General features: G+C 42.6%; 3 protein-coding genes across 8 annotated transcripts; 2 read left to right on the top strand and 1 right to left on the bottom strand.

Moving 5' to 3' along the window:
• Positions 1-671: 671 nt before the first annotated feature.
• Positions 672-15239, top strand: sort1b (sortilin 1b). Its single transcript, XM_061074088.1, has 20 exons — positions 672-1121; positions 2479-2538; positions 2637-2710; positions 2793-2895; positions 2991-3152; positions 3529-3602; positions 4814-4863; positions 5299-5426; positions 5734-5878; positions 6066-6221; positions 7386-7492; positions 7667-7769; positions 7866-8037; positions 9489-9679; positions 9796-9985; positions 10279-10395; positions 11685-11793; positions 11919-12031; positions 12307-12439; positions 12997-15239. The coding sequence occupies exons 1-20, from the start codon at positions 843-845 to the stop codon at positions 13009-13011; spliced, it is 2481 nt and encodes an 826-aa protein (XP_060930071.1). The 5' UTR covers positions 672-842; the 3' UTR covers positions 13012-15239.
• A 342-nt stretch (positions 15240-15581) lies between these two features.
• ngrn (neugrin, neurite outgrowth associated) lies at positions 15582-17583 on the bottom strand. The gene is made up of 3 exons (XM_061075222.1): positions 17159-17583; positions 16327-16437; positions 15582-16242 (listed from the first exon to the last, which is right to left on the bottom strand). The coding sequence occupies exons 1-3, from the start codon at positions 17380-17382 to the stop codon at positions 15681-15683; spliced, it is 897 nt and encodes a 298-aa protein (XP_060931205.1). The 5' UTR covers positions 17383-17583; the 3' UTR covers positions 15582-15680.
• A 1596-nt stretch (positions 17584-19179) lies between these two features.
• nfyal (nuclear transcription factor Y, alpha, like) lies at positions 19180-25001 on the top strand. 6 transcript variants are annotated; one of them, XM_061074394.1, is made up of 10 exons: positions 19180-19247; positions 20039-20146; positions 20319-20402; positions 21232-21378; positions 21525-21656; positions 22064-22166; positions 22285-22436; positions 22987-23160; positions 23629-23739; positions 23962-25001. In XM_061074394.1, exons 2-10 carry the CDS (start codon positions 20066-20068, stop codon positions 24031-24033), a joined length of 1056 nt encoding a protein of 351 aa, XP_060930377.1. In that variant the 5' UTR covers positions 19180-19247; positions 20039-20065; the 3' UTR covers positions 24034-25001. The 6 variants fall into 6 exon arrangements, with proteins under 6 accessions (XP_060930377.1, XP_060930375.1, XP_060930376.1 ...); XM_061074392.1 differs by having other exon boundaries at positions 22285-22454; XM_061074393.1 differs by having other exon boundaries at positions 20319-20405.
• Positions 25002-25699: the final 698 nt, after the last annotated feature.

Here is a 25699-nt window from a genome sequence, read left to right as displayed (position 1 = left end):
AGTATTTTGACCCTGTGGAAGGTTAATGGTTTTTAAATGTAAATTGTGTTGCATTTCAAATTGAATGTATGTACTGTAATATCATCACATGGAAGGTGAAATCAAATTGTGTTGTGGTATCAAAGCATTTCATCCTTTAGAACTTGGGGAAATGGGGAAATTTTGCATACTTTATTTATTTGTGAAATTATCTAACTATCAGAATTATAAGGTTTAAAGTGACACAGGCTGGTGGCTGAACCCAATAGTAATAAAGTTGTACTAAAACATTAAAGTGATAGTTCACAGAAAAAAATCAAACTCGCTGAATTTAAATTGTTGGGTGAACCATCCGTTTAAGGTGCCATTCCATTGTGTATCAATTGTCAACCTTGAAGGTTATATATTTATATATTTAAATCAGCATGTTTCAGCCAGTCAATGATAATGGATTTGTCCTGCTTTCCATGAGGTTGAAACTGGATGGAGTTAATGATAGTATCACTCAACCTATCCTGACAGCCACTGACAGCTCATTATGCAGGATCCTCTGTTCAGGCACCGCCCTTCCAGAATGCACCCAATCAGAAAAGCGAATAGGTGGACCACGATGGAGGAGCAGCCAATCGCAGCGCCCGGTGGCCGCACCGAGCATCACGGATCTGCTCGGTGGTGACAGTGGATCATGTTGTCTGAGGAGCTGCAGCTCGATTAACTGGCTTCGAAACACCGCGTTTCATCCGCGGCGCTGGAGCTGTAGCGACCTTCACTTTCTCCCGGAAAAATAAACACCCGGTTTCTTGTGTTCTTCTTCTTCTTCGTCTTCTTCTCTTCCATCCCTGCCGTTGCCAACAGCCCGGAGGATGGGACTCCTTCTGCCGCTGCGCTGCGTCCTGCTCCTGTCGGTGTCTCTCCTCGCAGCCGGGTCAGATTTCCTGCCGGGATCCGAGCCCTCCGTACAGCCGCTGTTCGCCCGGCGTCAGGTCGCCGAGGAGGGAGCACCGCGGCAGGTTAAGCGGTCCCTGCCCGCCTGGCTGGCCGCCCGACCGCCTATCAGGAGGCTACGCCGGAGCACCGAGCAGGGCGACTCCTGTGAAGCTCTCCAAGGATACGACGCCAAGTTAGCGGACAACACCCACCGTGTAAGTTCACCCGCGGGTCCGGTTCCACTTCGCACGTCTGACACTTTAATGAGGCGAGAGGAGACGACGCGCAGGTGTCGGACCAGGTACAGGCCTCCAGGATCCTACAGCTACTGGTGATGGGCTGGTTTCCATTCAGCCCAGGAGCTCAGGATGATGGAGGATATTTCACTGTACATTTATGTTTCCCCTTGTAAGCCTGTCATTGTCAAGATCCTTAGCACAAGTCTAACTTCAGATGTTTCCTGACACCTTTCTCCAAAGCCCACTAAAGGACCCTTCTGGTCTTTCTGGTGATTGCCACATCAAGGCTGCCCAGATTCTGGTCTTGAATATTTGGTGCAGTGACACACAACAGAAGACTGTAACAACGCCTGATTCCTTCATACTTTAGGAACCATCGCACCGTAGCGCCACCAAACCCTATCAAGTGGCCATGACCTATATCTCATTGTTGTCAAGCCTGCAGCTCCCACTGTGTGTCTGAGGATCCCACTCTCCTCTGCCTGACTGGAGAGTGAAGCTGTCTGAGCGTTCATAGGAAAATTGGCCCAGGGGGGGAAGGATCCATGTGACTGGCTGTGCGGTGGTTATTTTCTAATTAAAAGCTGTGTTCGTGCGGTAGTGAGGGCAGTTAGCAAGCAGCCAGTCTATTAGGAAACAGAGGGTACAGTATATTTGGCTTTACTCGCACTTGGATCCTGCAGAGATGTCTGAACTTGGTTTCGCCTGATTCCACAGTTTTTAGCAAGGAAAAAGACCTATAGCTGTCCTTAAAGCAAACAGGAGGCCGACAGAGTCCTGTAGTGCACATTTTCCTAGCTCCTCGCAACCATGTGATCAACTTTGCATTGTTGACTTTGTATACTTGGCCTTAGTAATCTAAAGATGACAGAAGTCCTAGAGGCTCAGCCCTGTCATTCCCCCCAGGTTGCTGTTGCAGGTCCCATCGGCACCGGAGCTGCTTTCAGCCCGAGCTGCTGAAAGAGACCTGTCTGAAAACAGTGGGAGAGTTAGAGGCCACTGACTGGAATTTCAGGATTTGTGACTTTTATCTGTGGCAACAGGCCTCAATCTGAAAATGAAAGCATTGCCAAAGTGATAACATGATTCTTGACTTTAAGATTGTGTTCTGTAGTTGTGTTTCAATTTCAAAAAAGCATTTACACTTCCTCATCTATGCTTGTGTGATTAGAGGAAACACAATGTTAGTTTGCAGTTTGGAGGCCAAATACACGAATAGTGTTGTGCTATTTACAATGCTTTTTACACATACTCCTCAACGAGTACAGTGATTGTTGATGTGTGTTTTTAAATATATTATTCATACATGAACATATTTTGTCATTTCTCCCAGTATACCTTCAATGACCTGAGTGGTTCTGTGTCCCTGGCCTGGGTTGGAGATGGCACAGGGGTGAGTATCACACCTAACATGTTCCACTGTGAGATCAGTAGGAAAAACTTTCTTTCACAGATTTCTGAGTGCACCAGTTGAACCTTCTCTCTTTGCAGGTCATCCTGGCATTGACCACTTTTCAGGTGCCCTTCTTCATGATAAGACTCGGGCAGTCCAAACTCTATCGAAGGTAAGTCGCATGACATCACTGGTTTAAAAGAAGTCAATATTTGCATTGGGATTTGCATTTGATTTGACTATTTCCCTACTAGTGAGAACTATGGGAAGTCATTCCAGGATGTCACCCACCTCATCGACAACACCTTCATCAGATCAGAGTTTGGTATCGCTATCGGCCCTGAGAACTCAGGCAAAGTAAGTCATGTGCCGAGTGAGTCTGCAGCATATGAACCACTGTTAAGATTTACATGGGGCCTCATCAGTCTGAAATTCTGGACTCTGAATTACAGGTGATCCTGACAGGCGATGTGTCCGGAGGTCACGGGTCTCGAATCTTTACCTCTGATGACTTTGGGAAAAGTTTCACCCACAGGGACCTGCCATTCGTCCCCCTGATGCAGATCACATACAACCCTGAAAATTCCACCGTGCTGCTCGTCCTCAGCAAGAGCGTAAGTGAATGTTTAAAGATCTGCGTTTTGTTTAGAAGTCAACATGTTTGGATGAGAGAGTAGCGTACGAATAGTCTATATAAATTCCAGGTTTGTATGTGGGGATTTCAGAGTAGCAGTAGATTAGTAATTAGTCCTTAACTTAAAAGGGCAGGTGACCTTTTTAATGGCCTGTTGTAAAACCCGTAAGCGCCATCTCACTCCCTTGAAGCAAAAGGCCTCCCATTGGTCAACCATTCTCCCTGTGTGTTTGCACAAAGTACATTTATTAAAATGGCCATGATGTTTATCTAGAAAACCAAGTTCCTTCTAACCTGTGTAAACATTGGTTTTATTGCGCATGAACTCGAAAACTCTCTTTTTTTTTCATCCTCAGAATGAATTGTGGCTGTCTGAAGATTTTGGCAGCACCTGGAACAAGGTCCACAACACAGTGTGTCTGGTTAAATGGTGAGAGACAACCCAAACAGGTGCACCTTAGTCACCTTAGTGCGAACAAACACTTGTTATTCAATATCCTCAGGAGTCCGTGTCTCAGGGAAATATCTATCCAGTGAGCGTAGGGAGGAGTAGAGGTAGCCCATACAAAGGATTTCCAAAAATGTATATGATACCTAAGTCAGTGGTTTATTGTCTTTAGATTTAATTCCTTCAATAAGCTATAGACGGCTGGCAAATTAAAGATATATCAGCGGTAATTAAGTGTTGTCATAGGGTGTTGCCATGTTGGGCGACTGTATTCAGCTTGTGCCACTTCAGTGCACAGTGGCATTGTTCCTTCAAGTCTCTATGGGGACGTTCCCTCATGTGTTCATAATCTCCCATAGGTGTTGAATTGGGTTGAGATCTGGTGACTATTGATTCATGTGACTCCACTTATGTTTTATGTTTGTTTCAGTTGTCCCCTGTTTTATGATCATTACTGCAGCTTCATATGGACAAAGCAAAGTATATGTTTTGACTCAGTTCTGCTTTACTCTCCTTCCCTAATTTAAATTAATATTCATTTGCCAAAGACATGTTTACAAGGTTATTTCCAAGACTTTTATTCTTGCTACACCCTTGCAAAATATGTAATCATAAAACTGTGCGTGTTTGAAAAGCCAAGCCCTCAAAGCAATATTGTTTATTTTTTATTCTTTTATGCACTTCCTGGTATGTGTTGCCTAGTAACCTTTGGATCTCAAAATAACCTTAATTTCACTTTTAAAGCAGGTTTGAAGCTACCAGTGTATGATAAAACTGTTTGTGTGAAACCGACTTCCTCATACATAACCTTTTAATGCTGCCCCAAAAGAGGCTGAACAGGCTTTACTGTGTCATAATCAAGGCCCGAGTTTTCAGATGTGAAAACACAACACTGCAAAGAAAGAACATAGTAAAGAAGGATGTGTCTGCATGGTGGTTGTATTTGATTAGCCATGTCATGTGGTGCTTACTTGCACGACTTAGCAAAACTAACAACATTATAGGAGTAAACGGAAAATATGTAGAGAATCCTCGTGGCAGGAATGTTTCTCAGCCTGACTTTGTTGTTTATTGAAATGTGTGGACACTGACAACTGTCACATCCTCATCAACAAGGAAATCCACATCTATTTTGCTGTTAAATCCTTGACTCTGTCGACTGAAATTCTCCTTGCTTTCCACTCTGATTCTAGGGGAAGGAAAAACAGCATCTTCTTTACAGCCGGCCTCAACGGATCCTGCAGTAAGTGATTTAGTCTTTAAGCCAGACCTAATAATGACCATGTGACAGTTAAACCCAGGCCTTTTTTTGACTGCATAATTTGTATCTGTAGGTGTAGACCACATGAAATATAATGTATGACAAAATTTCCGAATACAGTTTAAAAGAAAATGTTCTACATGTTTGTATTAGCACCTATTTTTACTTTATTAACTGTGTTTGGATTTAAAGAATTTAAATGACATATGCTATTAATATAATAATTGATTCTAACCAGATAGTACACCAGACATTTACGGAAAATAACCTCCTTGGTAACAAACTACATTTTGTTATTGACAAACTACGTAAAGACATGCCTATATTCATCATTTAGACCGTTAATCCTACATGTAACTTTTGGTTACACTTGTAAGTTTGCATCATACATTCTCATTTTCTTCTGTTTTGTGTCAGTTGATCAGGGAATGCTGGTACTGAGAAGGACGTCAGACTACGGTAAAACCACCAAGACTGTCGCCAGTAAGATCTACTCGTTTGGCCTGGGTGGACGCTTCATCTTTGCCTCCGTGATGACGGGCAAGGTCAGTGTACAGAACATCCAAATCAACACAAACACATGATCAGGCACCCAGAGGCCAAATATTTCATTTGTTTTTAGGAAAAAGCGTCAGTTTCCATTCATGGTTTAAAATAAAGTCATTAATTATCATGTTTGCATGGTTTGCTATTTTAATAGTCACAGATGTCTGGAAATGTGTTGTTTGTGAAATATTGTTTTCTTTGCCTTTTATGTATTAAGTCAAGTTAATTAGGCAATTACATTCTAACCCGTTCATTTTCTGATTGCTGTTCTCCGACTCACTTTTATTTTCTTTACTGTCTCTGCAGGGGACTCTGAGGATGATCTATGTGTCAGTGGACCAGGGCGAAACTTGGAACATGGCCCAGCTGCCCCCTGTTGGCCACGAGCAGTTTTATTCCATCCTGGCAGCGAATGATGAAATGGTCTTCATGCATGTTGACGAGCCAGGAGGTAAGTCTATGCTTCAACTTCACGCTTTTATTGTACATCAAAGCAATAATGATACTTGAAGATGATAGGGCTGATAGGAAACGCCTCAGTTGCATTGTAGATAGCGGCTGATGGAAAGCCGCTGACCCCTCAAGTGAATGAATCTTCAGTATGTTTGATCCTCTTTGTCATTTGAATCTGTTTACAGATACAGGCTTTGGCACCATTTATGTATCAGATGACCGGGGCACTGTTTACTCCAAGTCGCTGGAGCGGCACCTGTATACCACCACAGGGGGGGACACAGACTTCACCAACGTCACCTCCCTGCGCGGAGTCTTCGTCACCAGTGTCCTGGCTGAAGGTAGCTCCACACGTGTGTCCGTGTTTAGATAAAGGATAGCAACACATGCATGTGCTCAGATTCCCTTAGAAACACACACAGATATGACTTCTCCATTACACCCTGGAGCGAGGGTGTTGGGTAAATATTTAATTAGCTGTTCAGTGTTAGATGTGCTGTCTGACTGAAGCGGCTGGCTGACACTTGAGTAGAAATGTCTCACATCACCAGCTAGATCTTAACTCCATCATGTCTGCTGCTGTTATTTCCATTTTGTCTCAAATTCTTTTTGTTTTTAAATCTGCTATTTTTCTCCCTTCTCCACATGAACATTCTGGGGTTAAATTTGTACTGGGTCTGATCCTTGCCTTGCTTACTCTAGCTTACTTGTACAGTGTTTTCCTCAGAATTAGATCAATCTCTGGCTGTAGTTGCACACTCAGGGGGCGGGTGGGTGATGGGTGAATGCACGGGAGCAAACAGTTCACTCCTGTGTGCAACAGAGCCTGTAGGAAAGATACGAATAAAGTCTCCATGCCAGCTGAGGAATTGGAACATGCACACCTACAGCCAAAGTTATGACGAGGGCTGGCTGCCTGTGAGGGTGGTAAATCTTTATAGCTGTTTTCAGACATGACCTCCGGGTACAATCTGAAGAATTGACTACACAGTTTAGCCAGAGTTTGCCTTTCACAAAGCACAGCTGGAGGTTCTCTACCTACAGACATCAACTTCTACAGACTTTATGCTGGGAGGTCAGGCGGATCAAGTCGGTAGTCAGACATTTGCTTTCACACGTGCACCGCCACCGGAGAAAACACTGGGGAACTGCAGAGTCCAGTGCATGTCTGAAATCAGTTTATGAAAGTTTTGACGGCAAACCGACGTGGCAGGATTTCCCTCAGTGCTGCCAATTGAGAGAGAGAAAGGGAGGGAGACAGAGGCAGGAAGGGAGAGAGCAAGACAAAGAGCACTGCACACACTTATACAACAAAACAACACCACAAAACACTAAGTGGGAACATTTTTTATGTTTTAAAGTGTGTAAAAATAATTTTGTTTAATAATTAAACAGTGGCAGGGCTCATTCGACAATGGCGGGCGATCACAGTCTAAGTAACAATGTATTTTTAGGGTGTCTGAAGACTACCTGTAAATGTTACCACTCTTTTCTTGTTGTTCCAGGTGACTCTGTGCAGTCTGTGGTGTCGTTTGATCAAGGAGGGGAGTGGGTTCCCTTGAGGAAACCTGCCAACAGCAAATGTGATGCTACTGCCAAGGACCCAGAGAAGGTAAAGAGAAAAAGAGCAAATGGATTCGTCTTGAGAGAAAACAAAGATAAAACAATTGAACTGATTGTTTGGTGTGATGAATTCAGTTTAGCAGTGAAACAGAAGCCAAATACTACACAGTGTTGGTCCTATAAATATCTTGATACCAAATGCTGAGTGTCTTTATGCCCACAGTGCAGTCTCCACATCCACGCAGCCTACAGCACCGCTATGAGGCTGAGTGTCCCCATGCTGCCTCTGAGTGAACCAAATGCTGTGGGTCTCATCCTAGCTCATGGTAAATCCCAGTTCAACGCTTTCACACACTGAATATGTACGTTTTTTGTGTGAGATAATCTGGAAGTTATTTATCTGGATGAACATTTCTCATCAGGGAGCGTTGGTGATTCCATCTCAGTGATGAAGCCCGATGTGTATGTGTCGGATGATGGAGGGTATACATGGATAAAGGCCCTCAATGGACCTCATCACTACGCCATCCTGGACTCTGGAGGACTCCTGGTGGCTGTGGAGCACAGCCCCACTCAACCTATCAACAACATCAAGTGAGCTACAGTTTTAAGCTGTTTTCAGATATGAACACTGGAAAATATCTAGAGAATTGGGTTTGGAGATTGCCTTTCATATATAAAGACCGCAGCTGTCGGAGGCGAAAATGTCCAGAACATTCAGTCGAGGGTTGGCACCTGGGTAGAGCGTGCAGGAAGCAGAACAGAGCTTATAATTTCCATTAAGAAAATAAATCACATTTCATTTGTCACCAAAAACTCTTGAATATTCTTGTCTTTGATTGACATCTTTAGCTGCATTTTTTACATTTATGGTTCCTTTTTTTTCTTCTGGAAATATTGGCACGTTAGAAATGTCATGAACACAACTACTTGTTTGCTGTGAATACATTTTTCTCTAATAGGCTAACTTTGATATTTTCTTGATATTTTACAAGAGGGCTGGCAGAAAAAGTTATGTCAAATATGCTGAGCAACATCTGAGTTCTCATGTATAACCCCTCAGGAAAGTTTGTGTGACAGTGAGTCAGAATGCAAAAATAACAAGTCCCTTAAACTGAACAAGCAAAATGGTTTTCAACCATTTTCAACTATTATTATTTCAACTCACAGAGCTCCAAAACCCCAATACATAAAGTAAGATCTTAAGCACTGTTACCACAAGGGTTTCACAGATTCCCAGAAGAATAATTCTCTACTCTGGGAAAACAATGGCCGAGTGGCCATCTGAGATCTGGGACTTTTCTCAGTGGGACGCTACACAAATTCAGCTCCTGGCTCAATGAAAAAGAAATAAAACATCAGAGAGAGAGAAAAGTAAATGTGGTTGTGTGGTGGTGATCAGCCCAGGGGAGCAGGCTGCACGGCCCACTGTGGTTCTGAGTAGCTGTCATCTCCCTTACATCTCTCTCTCCCTCGTTTAGTCTGAAATATGCAAATGCTTCAAATAGTTGTGTGTCTAAGCAGCAGAGCGAGTTCAGGTCGGTGAGTCCAGCGCAAAGGTTTAAGCAACAGGAAGCTCGTCTGAGTGGGCAGGACTTGTACAGTGCCGTTCTAAACCTGTTTGTTTAGAATGTGTTGTTTGCTGGGGATGTAGCCATGCTAGTTGCAGCTTTCTTTCTGAAACTGTAAAAGTGAACTGCAGTAATTGAGCTCCAGTGAGTAACAACCGACTGCTGAACGCCACAGAACCCTGAAGCTACAGTTACACCTGTTTTTCAAAATTACGTGAACATCCGTACGCAGAACCCAGAACTAAAGAACCAGTTGTTTTTTATTTTTCATTCTACACCTCCCTCCCATAACAAGACACATGCCAAGTGTGAGGCAATAACATCTGCATTCCCCATACAGACAGACAGAGATTTCTGCAGTTATTATGTACATAGATGAAGTGGTGAACCTTGTGACCTGCATACACTGTAGCCATGAGATTCTCCTTTATGTTTCTTAAGGCTGATGTTTGTACATTTCTGATGTCTTGACAGGTTTTCTACAGATGAAGGACAGTGCTGGGGCGTGCACAACTTCACCGATGACCCCATCTACTTCACTGGACTGGCGTCGGAGCCGGGGGCTCGCTCTATGAATGTCAGCATCTGGGGCTACAGAGACTCCCTCCTCAGCCAGTACTGGATCTCCATCACCATCGACTTCAGGGAGCTTCTCACCAGAGACTGTTAGTGACATGATTTAAAAAAAGAAAATTGTGTAGAATGGGAAATATTTTTTAATATTTTGTGATTTTGTTTAAAGATTATATTTAAACAGATTCCAATATGCTGATGTTTTCAGGTGATGATAAGGACTATGTGCAATGGTTGGCCCACTCTGACGACATCAGTGATCCCAAAGATGGTTGCAACCTGGGCTACAAAGAGAAGTTCCTGCGTCTCAGGAAGGACTCTGTTTGCTGGAATGGCAGAGATTACCAGGTCAACACTCAGCCGACCCCGTGTCCATGCACCCTGGATGACTTCCTATGGTAAGACTCTGACATGCACGCTCAAAATGTCAAACTCAACCACTCTGTTACATCGGATTAGACGTCTCTGGATAATGTTAGAAATTATTTTTTGGTGACTGATAACAACTCTCTTACTGGGTATACAGTATCAAAAAGAATTGTTTTGATATCCTGGAATGAATTTTACCTTTAGGTAAAAAATAATTGTGGCTTAACAAAAAACTCAGAAAGTAGAATTACTAGGTCAAACAACTGGATATTTACAGTAGCAAGTGTAAATGTAGGTTTTTCTACTCGTGTGCTTGTTGCAGTGATTTTGGATACTACCGTGAAGAGAACAGATCAGAGTGTGTGGAGCAGCCAGACCTGAAAGGAAAAGTGCTGGAGTTCTGTCTGCATGGGAGAGAGGAGCAACTGCAGACTAGTGGGTAAGACTCCAGCTTCAGTCTCTGATGTCCAACAGATCTCTGTAGCCTTGTTTCCACTGGTTTAAACACCCACCAACATCTGGCTTTCGTCTTCAATGGGAATAGATACAATCAGCATTCACTCAGCAGATAAAGGCAGTAATGGAAACATGACACCCGGGAGAACACTCATTTCTTCTTCTTCTTCTTCCTCTTTACTATGGCAGTAGATGTGACACTGCACCTTTTCTAAAACTACATTAAGATGAGCATTGAACTTCCGGGCGTCAAAGAGTTAATAGCCATGAGCCTTTACGTACTTATTGTTTTTTAAATCTTAGGAACAACAGCGATCATTTTGGTGTAAAAGATGTCTGTGTGCCACTGACATGTTGGTTTCCTAATTAACATCAAATAACTAAATAATATCAACCCATGAAGGTGATGTCTCTGTGACAACCTGTCAGGTGGTCAAGAATGCCCTGCACATGTCGCATGACTTGCCTGAAATTAATTGTCAAGTGTGCTTGATGATTATCTATTTATTGTCTATTGTCCTCACCAGTCTTACCAGAGTAGTGGTAGTAATAAAAGGTTAATATTAAAAGTGTACAACAGTTCATGACAGGCCACCAACACTGACCTATGTTATGTTACAGAAAGTGACAGAGGGCTGTCCATAGTGTTTGTCTGAGTCAGGGGAGACGAGTGACGAGAATAAGGAAGTATCTGTGGTTTAGAAGTAAGAGGAAGAGGAAGTAAACGGGAGCGAGAATGACTCGCCTGTTTTTACTGTGAAAGCGAGAAGGCTGACTAATATGCAAAGTAAAGTTTTGGTAAACAAACTGTAAATACACACAGCGACGCAAAAGAAAATCAATATTGTTAAACCTGTAGCTGAAGAATCCAGTACAAACAATCATGTACAACAGGCAGGTTGTTGTATTGAGCCATTTTATGAATTACTGAATAAATGAAAACCCAATAATAATAATAAAACAACTGTTTTACACTTATTTAATGTTAGATTTAATTTAAATTATTAAAACATTTATTCGATAAGAGGATAAAACTATTATTATTATTATTATAAGTATTAGTAGAGGTAATGGTACGTAGTGGTATTATCACAATAAGTAAATCATGAAACCATCCAGTAAAGGTCTAATGGTTTTCCTGTTTAAGTGAATGAAAATCTACTTATCAGTCAACGGTCATTCTTCGGACTGGGTGAGAATAATAATAATAATAATAATAAAAATAATAATAATTAAACTTTCATCACTGACTGAATTGCTCTTGGTCCACAGCTATAGGAAGATCCCTGGAGATAAGTGTGAGGGAGGGAAGATGCCTGAGCGTAAAGAGATCGACCTCAGTGTGAGGTGTGTGAGCGACCTCGTCGGCCCACAACTTCTGGTCAGTATCTCTGCTTCTTGAACATGTTATATACATTGATTTAGTCACAGTGTGTGTTTACCTACAGTTTATCAGTACCTGTATTACCCTTTTTCACTTTTATCTGCTGTTTTTTTTTTTAACAGGTCGAAGGGCACACCTCCAAGTCTGTTCCCATTGTGGTAACGGTCGTCATCGTCATGTTACTGAGCATCGCAGGAGGAGTCGTCTTTGTGAAGAAATATGTCTGCGGCGGCAGGTCGGTGCATCTCTCTGCTCATGTTCATAGTCCAGTTCTTAACCAAAACCTTTCTATTGAAGAACATGACCAAGGAAACAATCTGTATCTTGGCTTAATTTTTGTAAAATATTAAGGGTTCATTCTATGGTAATGAAAACAACAATTTGTACATTTCATCACATACTCGTGGAAACATCACTAGGATTATTTTTTCTGTCAATAGATCCCTTTCTACTTAAATCATACAAACTGAACCTTTAAGTGACCTGACAGTGTTGTGAATGTGCCTTCAGGTTCCTGGTTCACAGGTACTCTGTGCTGCAGCAACATGCCGAGGACACTGCTGCTGCTGCGGAGGTTGACGACCCGCTGGAGACCAACCACACAGAGAACGGGAAGATAGTGTTTCACGATGACTCAGATGAGGTACAGTGGATCTATTTAACCTCCTCATATAGAGGCCAAGATATGAACATGGGTTTCTCCTTCAAAGATTAGGCTGAAAACCAACTTTGTTATGGTGTTTCTAAATTACCTGGAAAACCCTGCATCTCTGGCATTGCTCTAATGCAAATTCTTTGGTACTCGTTGGGCCAACTTATTTGCCTGTACCTGTGATATGCTTATAACAGCCAATACAATATGTTGAATGATAAACTGGAGTCAGGAGTGTGGGAGGGAACAGCTTTGTACTCTGTTTGTCCACCATATGTGTTCCAGTCTCAAATGGTGTTATGAACTGTAGCTGGGTTTTCATTATCAGAGGATGACTTTGTGTTTTAATGTTCCACCATTAACCTGAGATGACTTTTAACTAGGTCACCTGAGTAATGGAGTTAGGCGTGTGTGTGTGTGCGCATGCGTGTGTGTGTGTGTGGGGGTGTGTGTGCGCGTGTGTGTGCGTGTGTGTAAACATGGCCTGATTCGCTCACCTGTGTCAGGTTCTGACTTCAATGGTATGCTGTTCTCTTCTCTTTGCACAGGACCTGCTTGAATAGCAGGCGCAACCTGTCACGCAACTCAGGAGCAGGTTTCCAGTCCACCTGGTGGCGAGCTGTTGTTCCTGCATCTCTCTTGTCTCCAGCTACTTCTTCCTTTCACCCTCTAGTCTGAACGTTGGCCTCAGCGAGCAGACGAAGAGTCTGCGGCACTCATCTGTGAAGTATAATGAATGTACAGAGGCGTCTTGGGACTAATGCACGGTTGAGGAGAACTAAGGAGATCTCGTGGTGTTGTGCTTCAGTTCTGATTCGATTGGTTGAGTTTGAATCTGCAATTAAGCAAAGTACTGATGCAGTCATTAGAGCTGCTGACAGCCAGAGCAATGGGTTTTTTGAAACAAAGCTGTTTGTATAAATCCACCTCCATTGCATTACGGGTCCTGCCTCTCCCATCACCTGGGAGTGCTCCTGGAAATTATACTTTTCACTTCTGTTGAAGGTCTTTATCCTTTTTCTCATGCTCTTTTTGGATGTGGTTTCCATTTGGAAGGTGTTAAAAGGATTGCTGTTGGAAGCTGGTAAACCACAATCTCAAACTACTCAAGGCTTTATCCCCACTTTTAATACAGTATTTAAACTGTCTAAACAGCCAATAATAAGTTCATATTAGAGGCTCCTGTCTTGGCACTGATTTGTGAAATCCGTTGGTGTGATCTTTGCGGGGAATATGAACCTCCATTGTTTTGTTGCTCTACAGTACCAAGATCCTTTGTCAAAGTAATAAGATGCAAGTGAAAACTTTAATTTGCATTAGATTTGATAGCAATAATGTGTTTAGACCCAATACATTGTCCAAACACCTTAAATAATCCTCTTGGAATAATATCTCTCAAGGTCTCCAGTTGCTCCATCTGTTGAATGGAGATGTTTTTTTGAAACACATTACGTGTCAGTGTATACGGTGGTAAAGTGTCTGTTTCAAGACAGGATTTATTTAAAAAAAAAAAAAAAAAGTCTGCAGTTCTAACTGCCTAAAGCACAAGGTCCTTTGTATGGTAAGAGTTTGTAGTTTAACATTTTTTCCTAAATGTGACCTAATGGTTAATGTAATAATACTGTAATGATCACTGTAGTGTGTTTATAATCATTCAAGTCATTTTTCTACTAAATTTTGAACTCTCACGGCAAATGAAAAAGAAAATTATTATAGTTTGATAGTAAATGTCAACAAATATTTTTTACGACGCATTCAGAAAACCCAATACATCAGTATAATTTGGTGATAGTAACACAGAAGCAATGTATGTGTGTGCGGAAGACGGTTCAATAATGTAAATGCTGTATAGGAAGATAAACATTGTAGCCTATTGCTTTATGCTGCAACAGCACGTGAGAATTGTTTCTTTTTATATATTTGCATCTGAGGTGAAGCAAATTCTCTAAAATGACAGGGTTATTCAAAGTCTCATATGCGTATATTTTACTGCTAACTACTGTTTTTATCTATTTAATCATCTCGAAACTTCTGTCATTATGAAGCTTAACGTGATTGACCTCGCAACACATCCGTCCGATCATGTCCATGTCTTACAGGTTTTGTTTTTCTCCTGCTTTTTAATATTACTTGCACAATCATTTGTCTGTCTTGTTTTCAATGTGTGGCAGGTTTTTATTTATTTGTGAGGTGCAGGTTCAGAGTGCAGTAAACTTGATGCAGGTATGCAAGTGCCTGGGTGTGAGGGTCTGATGTGAGGCCCTTCTAATGTGAGGCCGGCATCTGTTTACTGATAACTATTTATATCAACTAATGTGTAACCAGTTGCATCCAGTATGTCAGTGACTCCTCTTTGCTGCACTTGAGCAGAAAGAACATATGTTTCATATGGGCTCCTATTGAACTGCATGTTAACACTCAATACTATTTAAATCCACAGAGCTATGTAAAGAATGCGGCAGGTAACCTGGTTGCCATCTCTCTCATTTCTTGGTGTGAGACTATGTTCTGACTGAGTCAACTCAAATAAAGAGTGTGAATACAGGGTCATTACTCATCTGCTGTAGACTGTACACTGGGAGAGACTTGCCGAGCTTTTTAATGAGGTTTTATTGCATCGAGGGAGGGTAACACATTTTTTTCTTGCAGTAGAACTACTGTATAAATAAATAAGGCATAGTAAAGGTTCTGTAAATATACAAGATTACATCTTTGTATCTGCTGTTTCTCTCTTCTGTATATTTGAAATAATTTTATTTGGGTTTGCCAATAAATTCATATGTTCCTCTTCTTTGTTGAATATTATTTCCTACTTATAGCAACAAATAGAATTACACTGTTTACATCCACCGAGGCCCAACAGTCATCTTGTGAAAACACGATTAAATTCACTAGATCTGGATTTTTATTTGACTCTGCACCAAATTGCACACACTCATAAACATCAGTACCTCAGTCAGTCAAAACCCATTGTTTCCTGGGATGCAGGATTTCCCCCAGCTGTGATTCCACTCAGGTTTTTATTTTATGTTCAGATTCAATTTTTGTATTGAGGTGTTTTTCAGCTCTGTATTTCTTCTTTCCACTTGTTTTGGTAACTTCATTTCCCAATAAATGAACAAAAGAAAGAGGCTTTTGAACGGAAAAATAATAATTTATTACTCGCTGAGTTGATTATTTATTATTGAAATATAATATTCCAATGACGACACCCACTTTCAACAGGAAGTCCTCATATTCTATACATAAAGTTTCCCTCTGTATCAAAGAAATCATTCCCAACTTGCACCACAGGAGATGGCTTCTCCATCTCCATAAACTCTTCCAGCTGTTTTTCTGTCAAAACCCAGCCGTCCCAGCTCTCCTCTTCCTCTGTGTCCTCCTCTGTTGGATTAGTGCTGCTGGGCCTGTCCTCCTCTGTTGAGCTTGTCTCTATGGCATCTCTCCTGATGCCAGCTGGGAGCCTGGTGGGCAGAACAGTAACTGGGGCTTGACTCTTGGCCAGGGCTCCAGAGATCATCATCTGGTTAGCTACAGAGATTAAAGCACCTTCTCTGCTTCCAGATGGGAGTAAGGCCGCTGCCTTGTTTCCCGGCAGCCTCAGTCTGTCCTGCCCTGCACCTGAAGGCAGCTGACTCAATGCAGCCATTACTTTAGTGTCTTGCTTGGCTTTTCTTTCAGGCGCAGGAACAAACTTGTTCCTCAGGATCCTCAGGATGACATCCGGTGGGACGGAGAAGCCCTCAGCTAGACGCTCTACTGTCCACTCCTCTGGCTGCTCCTGCTTCAGGTATCTGAAAACATTACATTTTAAGCCTTTATTAAGTGAATGGTTCTTTTTGGTTTAGTGGCTCAACTGATTACAGACAGCTCCTCACCTGATCTGCTCAATAGCCTCCCAGGTCAGCTTCCTCTGTGGAGCTCCTGGTGGAGTCATCTGTCTCCTCAGTATGTGATACTTCACTGTCTTCTGCCTCTTCTTACCTTCACTGAAAAAAACAGGAGATGTGGTTTACATTGCGCACAGAGAGAATTAAGTGCATTAGAGGCATTTTGTTTCGTTGACCATCCATCCGATTCATGTGAAAACAATAGTTCAAGAACGCCTTGAGCTAGTTTCTTTAAGTTTGGTAAAAATATTGACTTGGACTAACAGATGACCAGCTCACTGTGAACTTACAAAATACATGTTTGGTCTTGTGAACGCAACATCTCAGGATCACCTCTTGGGAATGTCTTCAAATTTGGTTCAAATGCTTACCTTGACACAAATGTGAGCTGATTCGATTTTAGTGGTCTAAGGTCAGTGACCTCACAAACCCCCTCTTTTTGCCTTGTGGATGTGTTATCTCAAGAATACCCTGACAAAATCCTTCCAAACATCTCTTTTGCATAACAAAGACCATAAGGCACTTTGAAAATGTATATCTAAATGTGGAGTGGTTATCTAGCTCAGTTGGGGCTGTTTGTGCTTATGTAGGGTTATTCTAGCGCATATTTGTGATAACTTTCTTTCATTCTTCATTTCTTTTTCTCTATTATTGAACTACAGATCATCACACGGTTTTCCAGGCTAGTGAGTGGTTTATGTTTGCCGAGGGAAGGGAGACCACCCGGAACAGTATTATATTCTTTCATAGGGCGCCCCAGCATACAACCACAAGATAATTCTCGTTAACATGAGCGTAATGTGTGATGACTGGCGCTTACTCCATCAAGGTCTGGAGCTTGTCCTCCACGTCCTCCACATCCTCTGGATGTCCTCCACCCTCCTCCTCGGACATGTCCTGGCGGTGTCCTGCAGCTCTGCCCCTGCGCACATGGCTCTGTCCGACCCACGGAGCGACGCCTCTGCTGGAGAACCTGTTGATGGGAGTCAGTGGCCGAGCAGCGAGCCTGGAGAGCAGGGAGAGGACCTGCAGAGGCCGGGCCATGCTCCCGGGCACCGGGTTCTGCTGTCACCGCAGAGGAGGTTCACACAGTCCGGTGTGGGACAGGAAACATCAGAAACTGACCGGGCGACGTATTCTTCTAATGATACTCACTGAGAGGATTTCACTGCATCACCGTTAGTTTAAAACGAGGAGAGACCTTCACCAAAACCAAACAACTCCACACTGGTTACCCTGTGAGACTCGTGCACACACTTCCGCAAACACCAGAAGAAAGTGTGTGCAACACTGCCGACTAGCGGAGTGGAGGTGAAGTAGCACAGATACTATATCGGAGTCTGGTTCAAGCCTCATAAACAACACAGAAAGTATAGCACAAAATACTAGAACATTTTTCTCCAATTTAAATACTCCAGGTTTATTAGACATCACTTAGGTGGCATATATATATATATATGTATCACAAATTCATCTGGAGCACTGTCCGCATGTCTAACAAGGTTCTCACATCTTTCAATCTACAGGAACTGTTATCACAATTAAAACAATAGATGGATATATATTACTAAATGTATTTTCCCTCTTTGATTTAAGGAGGATTTGGATAATCACTTTTTTGTAATTCTCTCCTCTATATGTCTGTGCTCAAGTAGAGGCTATAGCACATGTTTTCAGTTGATTGGGGCCTATTCTGTTGATGAAATGTTCTTAATAATCATACTTGGTCTTATCACAGAAAAGGCTGTTACAGATTTGTCATAAGTGGTCTATATAAGTTTATTATTGTCTTCAAATGATCAAGCAAAGTTGGACACAATTCATTTATCAAAGTTCTCCTCATCAACATGAGGCCTAGAGTGAAGTCAGCTCACAGAAATAATTGAAAAAGAGGTAATCTGTTTCCCTCTGTTGCCGACGTAATATTTTCTGGTGGGAAACTTAGTTTAGCTTTAAAACTTATCAGCTGATTCTGACCATACTCTGCAGTTTTAACTTCTAAAACTACTTGTAACTGTGTTTTGAACATTGAATCATCATCATCATCATCATCATCATCATCATCATCATCATCATCATCATCATCATCATCATCATCATCATCATCATCATCATCATCATCATCATCATCATCATCATCATCATCATCATCATTTTGCTTGTGTGATCATCCTGTGCCACTGCACTTTACTTTATAACATTTCTATACACACTTTTAGTGTCCTTTAGGAAAACTGTATTGCCTGTTGTAAATAATTTATAATCTCTTGTCAACATCATTCTGACCTACCTGCTGCTGTAGAAACTGAATTTCCCCGGTGTGTGGATCAATAAAGTTTTATCTTATCTTATATTGTATTATATTATCATTAAGTACGCCGCTACTGAATAAACTGACTCTAGAGACAGAACAGTAACCTCTTGGACAGTTATGACATTTCTTAGAAATAAAAAAATGAAAACCGTCTTGGGATTTAATAATCACATAACAACGTCAAAACATGTTTAGAAAGGATTTGCTCAAATTATTAAATTATTTTTTTTTTCCATTTTCTCACAGTGCCTGCTTCTTTTTCATTTCACTTCCCAGTATACAAATAACCTTTACATGTTTAGTTACATCCGTGTTATACATTTTGCGTGCTGGTTGTTCCTTGTGCGTCATTTCATAAACTAAAGTCAGAGAAAACATCGATCAAATGAAGAAAGGAAAGAACTGACACGTCGGTTGTGACGCAGCGGCCCCTGCCGGCCAGCCGGGGCCCTGCAGCTGGGTGTGAGGGACACGCAGCACCTCCTCCCGCGGCGCCGTTGTCTCATTTGCGCCATTTTGTCCGCTCACTTTGTTGATTGGGCTTTAGCGAGCTGTACTGGAGCCAATCAGAGGGGAACCGGACAGCGGAGACACGGTAAGGGAGACCCGATTGAAGGCATTGGTAGTTGTCAGCACGGATTGGTTTGTCACGGACCAACCAAATTACTAACCCGGTTAAATGCAGGAGGCAAAAAAACACAAGGAGCGTAATGGCAGCTCGTTTTCTGCCGCCTCGACTCGGGCCGATCAGGCTGCACAAGCCTCCTGGTTCCCGGGGTCTGGTCCTGAGAGGGAACATGTTGTGTGGTGCTCCGCCAGCCGCGGCTAACGCTAGCTAGTTAGCTTAGATATCGACTATCAAACAAAGGGGGTGTTATGAAATAGCCGCGTCCAACCCACCGGTTTAGCCTCGTTCCATAAACTATAACAAAGCCCAGCACACCCCACTCCTCTAGTTAGCACTTTGCCTATGTCCCTCGCTTTACTGTGTCTCAAACATCGTTTATCTGGCTAGCCTAGCTTGCTACCTGACGCTAGCAGTGTTAGCTCTCATACGATCATGCCCTGTTAATAAAAATAACACCTAGACGTAACCCTCTCTTTAATCCTAGTGCATGTTTATTATATTCATACACGTTTCTAAATTACAGTCACAACACGTGGTACAGTGGGATACAGGTTCGCTTGATTTGAATAACGGAGGCCGCTTATGTGTCCTTATTCAAATAATGTCCAATGATAATGAGTTGCTATCAGGTCATGGGAAACGAATAAGCTATGTGTGGATGGTCACTGGGGCTGTGGTTGTATAAAATGTATTATTAATTGATGAATCTTACTGTAATAATCTAATACTGTGCACATGTGTATTTCTTTTGTCTTAAGAGAAAAGGGCTGTGACAATAACAAGCCATGGAGCAGTACACCACTGCCACCACCACCACTGGGGAGCAGATAGTTGTGCAGACCAGCAATGGGCAGATCCAGCAGCAGGTGAGCTCAGACCCTACTCCCAATAAATGTGGGTTATGATAAAGAACCGTATTCACATCCAACAGCACGGGTCACAGGTATCAGAGTCCCAGCGGTCCAGCGGATTCCTGGTCCGATCCATTGTCGTGATAACTGCCTGTGTGAGATTGTAACTGTCCTGCCTTGTCTGCAGACACAGGGCACAGTGACGGCTGTGCAGCTGCAGACAGAGGCGCCGGTGGTGACGGCCTCAGGCCAGCAGGTGCAGACACTCCAGGTAGTGGTGTCACCGCCGCCCTGTGTCAGTGCCATCACAGTGTTGCCAGTTTGCATGCCACAACCAAGGCTGTTTTTTTTTTTTACATTAATTTTTTATTCATGCTCCATCTCTATGCTGTTTGGTCCGTCCTCCCCCTGCCCCAGCATGCCTTGCAGCTGCCTGAACTGCATGTTCCTCAGAACAGTGTGTTGTGTGCCAGACTCCGGTTTTCGCCCACTCCCTCATTCCTAAAAGAAAAATGAACAACAAAAATCGACTGTAGGTCTGAATAGTGTTCGTCTTTCATTTGTAAAAGCTAGTTTCACGAATAATCTTCCTGATGAGTATGAACGGCCGACAGGGGATGCAGGGCTGAACTACACGGATCCATATTCATCACTGGCTGTCACTTCTCATCATCTGGTTATATTTGTCTTAATAAAAGGACCAGGGAGTCCTTCCCTCTGGCATTTCCTGTGGTTCATCCACTGCCACAGGCTTTCAGCTGTCCATTTTTGTCACTCACTTAGATGTTGTTGTTGGTTGGACCATCAGTACTTGTTAAGTTGTACATTCGATTGCAAATTGATTTGAAGGAAGCATCTCCTCTCATCTAATCATCTGTTTTTAAGCAAGTCTAGATCCTCTCTGGAGGTTTCATGTTAGTATATCCTAAAACAGAGCGAATGATAACAAATCATCCAATTCTTTTTATCCATGACATGGTTTCCTGGGTGTTCTAGATTTCACGTTGCCTGCTTGCAGTCCTGTAAGTCAACCGTGAGTAACTCTGTGGTACCAAACACTGCCAGTTCTCCTATAACATATCTTCTGTGTCTCCCTGTAGGTCCAGGGGCAGCCTCTCATGGTCCAGGTGAGCGGCGGTCAGCTCATCACATCATCAGGACAACCCATCATGGTGCAGGCCATGTCAGGGGGTCAGGGGCAAACCATAATGCAGGTCCCTGTGTCTGGAGCTCAGGGACTTCAGCAGGTAAGGGATAAGGCCTAGTTACTAGATTGTGATGTGTATTAAAGATTTACCCCATTATCCTCGATGAGGACAGTGATATATGTTGAATAATACTGGTAGATACATGGATAGGACCAATGTTTGTGTGTTACTGTGTCTGTGTGTAGATCCAGCTGGTGCAGCCGGGTCAGATCCAGCTGCAGAATGGTCAGACTATCCAGATCGGGGGTCAGCAGGGTCAGCCTCAGCAGATCATCATCCAGCAGCCCCAGCAAGCCCTCACAGCTGGACAGAACCAGGTATTCAACTCTGACTGGGTGAATTTTTTTTTTTTTTTTTTTACACATATTTTTATTGTTTTTTTTCGTTCACATACAGCAATAAATCAAACATACAGTGTAGTGTTTACAAAAATTCTTAGAGGTAGAAAATAGCGGTAGGATATCTTACACGATGTATGCTGATAACAACGATGTGCTTTCACTGAGCCAGAACGGCTTCTATGAACCACAATTAACCCTTGACCCTTCCCACCCACCGACAAGAAAAAAGTAAAAAAAAAATTGCATAATTAAACCATTACAAACTTTACACTACATAAAAAGTAAATAAACATAAAATAAAATTTGACCGGGTGAATTTTAAATCCATTGCATGAAAGCATTATCAATACGACAACTGAATCTCCTCACGTGTGGCTCCATAGGGGCAGCAGATCAGCCTCCAGGGCCAGCAGCTGGCACAGACAGCCGACGGGCAGACCATCGTCTACCAGCCCGTCAATGCAGATGGCACTGTCCTGCAGCAGGGTAAGCCCGGTTCTCTCCTGCCTCTCGTGTTTGTTTTGTGCTTTTGTAGACTTTATAAACAGGTGCAGTGCTGACTTGTGATTTTCCTGCAATAACTGTGATGAGAATCTCTTTACAGGAATGATCACAATTCCAGCATCCAGCTTGGCTGGTGCCCAGATTGTTCAGGCGGGGGGTGCCAACACCAACACCACGAACAGCGGCCAAGGCACTGTGACCGTCACCCTGCCCGTTTCTGGCAACATGGTCAATTCAGGTGGAATGGTCATGGTAAGACCCTCTGCAGAGGTATCCAGCATCTTATTACCTTTTCTTTTTTTCTTTTTTTTGGGTAGACTCACAAAAGGGTGTGTGGTGTGGTAAAGGTCACAGAGTTTAAAAAAAAAGTACTGTCTGTACAAATGTTGCTGCCAATGTCTGCACAATATAACAATTTGGATTTTTTTTGCAATGGAATTTATTATCTTTTAATGAAATCATATTGCAATGATTTGTGAATTAATTATTTGGTGATAAATCATTAATTAAAACGCCCTAACAACACACCACAACCCCTGTTATGCACCCACGTGTCGTCCTCTTTACCAGCAGAAACTCGTTGATGTTTCGTTGACCTTATGCTATTCTCAACGTGACGTCAACCAGTGTCTGCTGGTAAAAAAGACGATATAGCCAGAATGACTGATAACACATAAGTAGTTGATTTTGCAGATATTCATTTTACCATTTGTACTGTAACTGCTTGTTTGTCTCCATGTGTTATATTATATATTTCCACTCTAGAGGGTTTAATTGCTGTGGGCCTGTTTTCTTCCATCAGATGGTCCCTGGAGGTGGTGGAGTTTCCACAATGCAGCGTATCCCCCTGCCAGGGGCGGAGATGCTGGAGGAGGAGCCTCTCTACGTCAATGCCAAACAGTACCATCGAATCCTGAAGCGACGACAGGCCCGGGCCAAGCTGGAGGCGGAGGGCAAGATCCCCAAAGAAAGGAGGGTATGTGTGATGGTCGTTGTCGTACCATACACAAACATGTACACATTTTAAAGCTGTCACCCTCACTACCAACTTTATGCAAATAATTGTATTTAGCCTTTGTCCATCTCTTCATTAGATCCTTTTTTATTTTGAATGGGCTTTTTCTGTACATCATATTGTGTTTTGGGAGTAACAGACCAAGATTTCATGGTGGGGTGGATGATGAGAGACAAACAAAGAGCTGAAAGCTGCATAAAGGTTGAGACTTGGGTGTTAGTTGTCAATGGGATTGGTAGTACAACCCTGATGCTTTACAAGGAGTCATTTAATTTATTAGAAGTATTCCTGATATTACTTTGAATGTAGCTGTATGGCTAGATACATTGAGACGAAAGTGAAAAATATAATATTTGGGGATGCGTGAAATGACCTTTGACCTAATGTTTAATTGACCATGATCCTAAACACCTGCTTTGTCTCTGACAGAAATACCTGCACGAGTCTCGCCACCGTCACGCTATGCAGCGCAAGCGAGGGGATGGAGGACGATTCTTCTCCCCCAAGGAAAAGGAGGAAATGGCGTTGGCCCTAGCACAGGTGGGACAAGAAGCTGCACGTAGCACAACACAAACTATACATAATTTTCCCGTAATACAGAAAAAAAATAAAGACTAAATTGTCAACCCGGCACTTAAAGACAGATTTTTTAATTTGTCATTTTGATTGAATTAGTTTACCATTTATTGGAAAACTGGATGTCTCCTTTAGGAATGAAACTCTTCATAATTGTGACCTCATTGCCTTTCTTCTCCCATGCAGCAGCAGCAGCAGCAAGAGGCAGCCCAGGCGGCGGCAGATGAGACGGTGGCTCAGATGATCCGGGTCTCTTAGCAAACATCTTCTGCCTGAGAACTTTACCCTGCCTGAGACTCTTCATCCCAGCCAAACCATCTGCCACACCTTCTCCTCTCATTTTTCTCCCCCATCGGCCCCATCGTACTACAACAGCTCTGCAGCTCCGTTACTGGGTTTCTTCTGTTCTCTCTCTACTTCTACACTGGTCTTCCAGGAAGCTGGCCATGTGGCTGCTGAGCCCCTGAACTGGTCTTCTTTTCTGAAACAGAGGAGGATTTCATGCTCAGCTTTACTGGTCAAGCACTTAGGACCAGCTTTTTCACGAGGATTTGTCGGACAGTAATGAAAAATAGTTTGGGGTAACCAGTGTTCGGTCACACAGATGAAAAGGAAAGCTGTGAAGCCATACTCTGTCAGACCCTGGTCTGGTAAAAAATATGAGAATTTGTAACTTGTGGATTCTTGTTGCTTTAAATATTTTTTTGTAAATGGTACAGATTTTTTTTTCAGAGACACTAGTTGAGCCTCGATGCTGCTCTCGTGTCCATTATTATGTGATGCCCCGTTTTTTTGACATTTCAATTTTTTTCAACCCCTGTGCTGTGGGGGGTGGACTCAGCATCTCAAGAACAACCTGCATCTGATGCGCAAGAAACAGAAATGTTTAACTAATGTGAAGATGTTGTACAGAAATTATTTTCTTCCCCAGTGTGTGCTTTGGATGTACTCACTAATATGCCCAATTCTGTGGATGCATTTTATACGATTTGTGGTCAGACTTTTTGTGTTTGTTGGAAAAAAAATGTCTATGTTGCATCACATTACGTATTCTATCAATATGGTTACTTCATTGTGCAGTCCACCTAAGTGTTTGTTTTTTTCATTGTAGATAATAGATTTTTTTACCCAGCAGATGCAGTTGTGCGATGTTATTTTTTTTTTTATGATGAAAAAAGGTTGGACATTGAATTCATGAAACCTGTCAATTAAATTTTATTAAGTGACTCATGGTTATTTGTGGTTATTTTTAATTTGGAGTTTTATTCAGGTCAGATTTTCGTCATAATACCATATATTGAAATTGCAGGAGGAGTTTCCATTAATTTTAGTTACAAACACAGAGGGCATATAGAACGACACTCAAAACACAGTTAAATAGTGCTTTACAAGTAAAACATTTTTAATTGAGGGCAAAAAATAGCAATCTAAAGATTACACAGCATTAGAGAACAAATACCACATTTAGTTGTTACAGATGAAAAAAAGGTAGAAGGAAGATTTAAAAAAGAAGATTAGAGAGTGTTAACTTTGAGGAGACCTCCCAGGTTAAACACTCCCCCCGAACAGGCTCTGCCAATCAGAAGCTTGAGAAGCTGACGTTCGTATAACCAGCCAATCACAGCGGCGGAGGCGGGCCTTGCCCTCAGCCTCCTCGAGATGCTGCATCTCTGTGGAGACACGCGTTACTTTACCAGACGAAATAAAGAGTAACGGTAACGTAATTACTCTATACGAGGAACGAATAACGAGGCTCACTCGTTTTGCTCACCTCCGGCGCTGACTGGATGCTCACCGCCCCCTCCCCTCCCCGGCCCACTTGTTCAGGTGACAGCGCCAGACAGCCCGACCCCTCCCCCCCCGGAGAAGCATCAGTGTGTGGATGACAGAAGAGCCGGAGGACCGAAGCGAGCGGTGAGTTTAC

The sequence above is a fragment of the Limanda limanda genome, chromosome 7 (assembly GCF_963576545.1).
Source record: "Limanda limanda chromosome 7, fLimLim1.1, whole genome shotgun sequence".
In the NCBI taxonomy this organism is placed as follows: domain Eukaryota; kingdom Metazoa; phylum Chordata; class Actinopteri; order Pleuronectiformes; family Pleuronectidae; genus Limanda; species Limanda limanda.
This window is presented reverse-complemented; position numbering and strand designations above follow the sequence as displayed.

Excerpts from the sequence above, each read along its gene's own strand:
- ngrn (XM_061075222.1), bottom strand. The coding sequence starts at position 17,382 with ATGGCCCGGCCTCTGCAGGTCCTCTCCCTGCTCTCCAGGCTCGCTGCT. Across the intron at positions 16,438-17,158 it reads AAGCTCCAGACCTTGATGGA|TGAAGGTAAGAAGAGGCAGA; the intron begins GTAAGCGCCAGT and ends TGTTTTTTTCAG. Across the intron at positions 16,243-16,326 it reads GAGGCTATTGAGCAGATCAG|ATACCTGAAGCAGGAGCAGC; the intron begins GTGAGGAGCTGT and ends TAATGTTTTCAG.
- nfyal (XM_061074391.1), top strand. The coding sequence starts at position 20,066 with ATGGAGCAGTACACCACTGCCACCACCACCACTGGGGAGCAGATAGTT. Across the intron at positions 20,406-21,231 it reads AGGTGCAGACACTCCAGGTA|GTCCAGGGGCAGCCTCTCAT; the intron begins GTGGTGTCACCG and ends GTCTCCCTGTAG. Across the intron at positions 23,161-23,628 it reads AGATCCCCAAAGAAAGGAGG|AAATACCTGCACGAGTCTCG; the intron begins GTATGTGTGATG and ends TGTCTCTGACAG.
- sort1b (XM_061074088.1), top strand. The coding sequence starts at position 843 with ATGGGACTCCTTCTGCCGCTGCGCTGCGTCCTGCTCCTGTCGGTGTCT. Across the intron at positions 2,711-2,792 it reads CAGTCCAAACTCTATCGAAG|TGAGAACTATGGGAAGTCAT; the intron begins GTAAGTCGCATG and ends TTTCCCTACTAG. Across the intron at positions 9,986-10,278 it reads ACCCTGGATGACTTCCTATG|TGATTTTGGATACTACCGTG; the intron begins GTAAGACTCTGA and ends TGCTTGTTGCAG.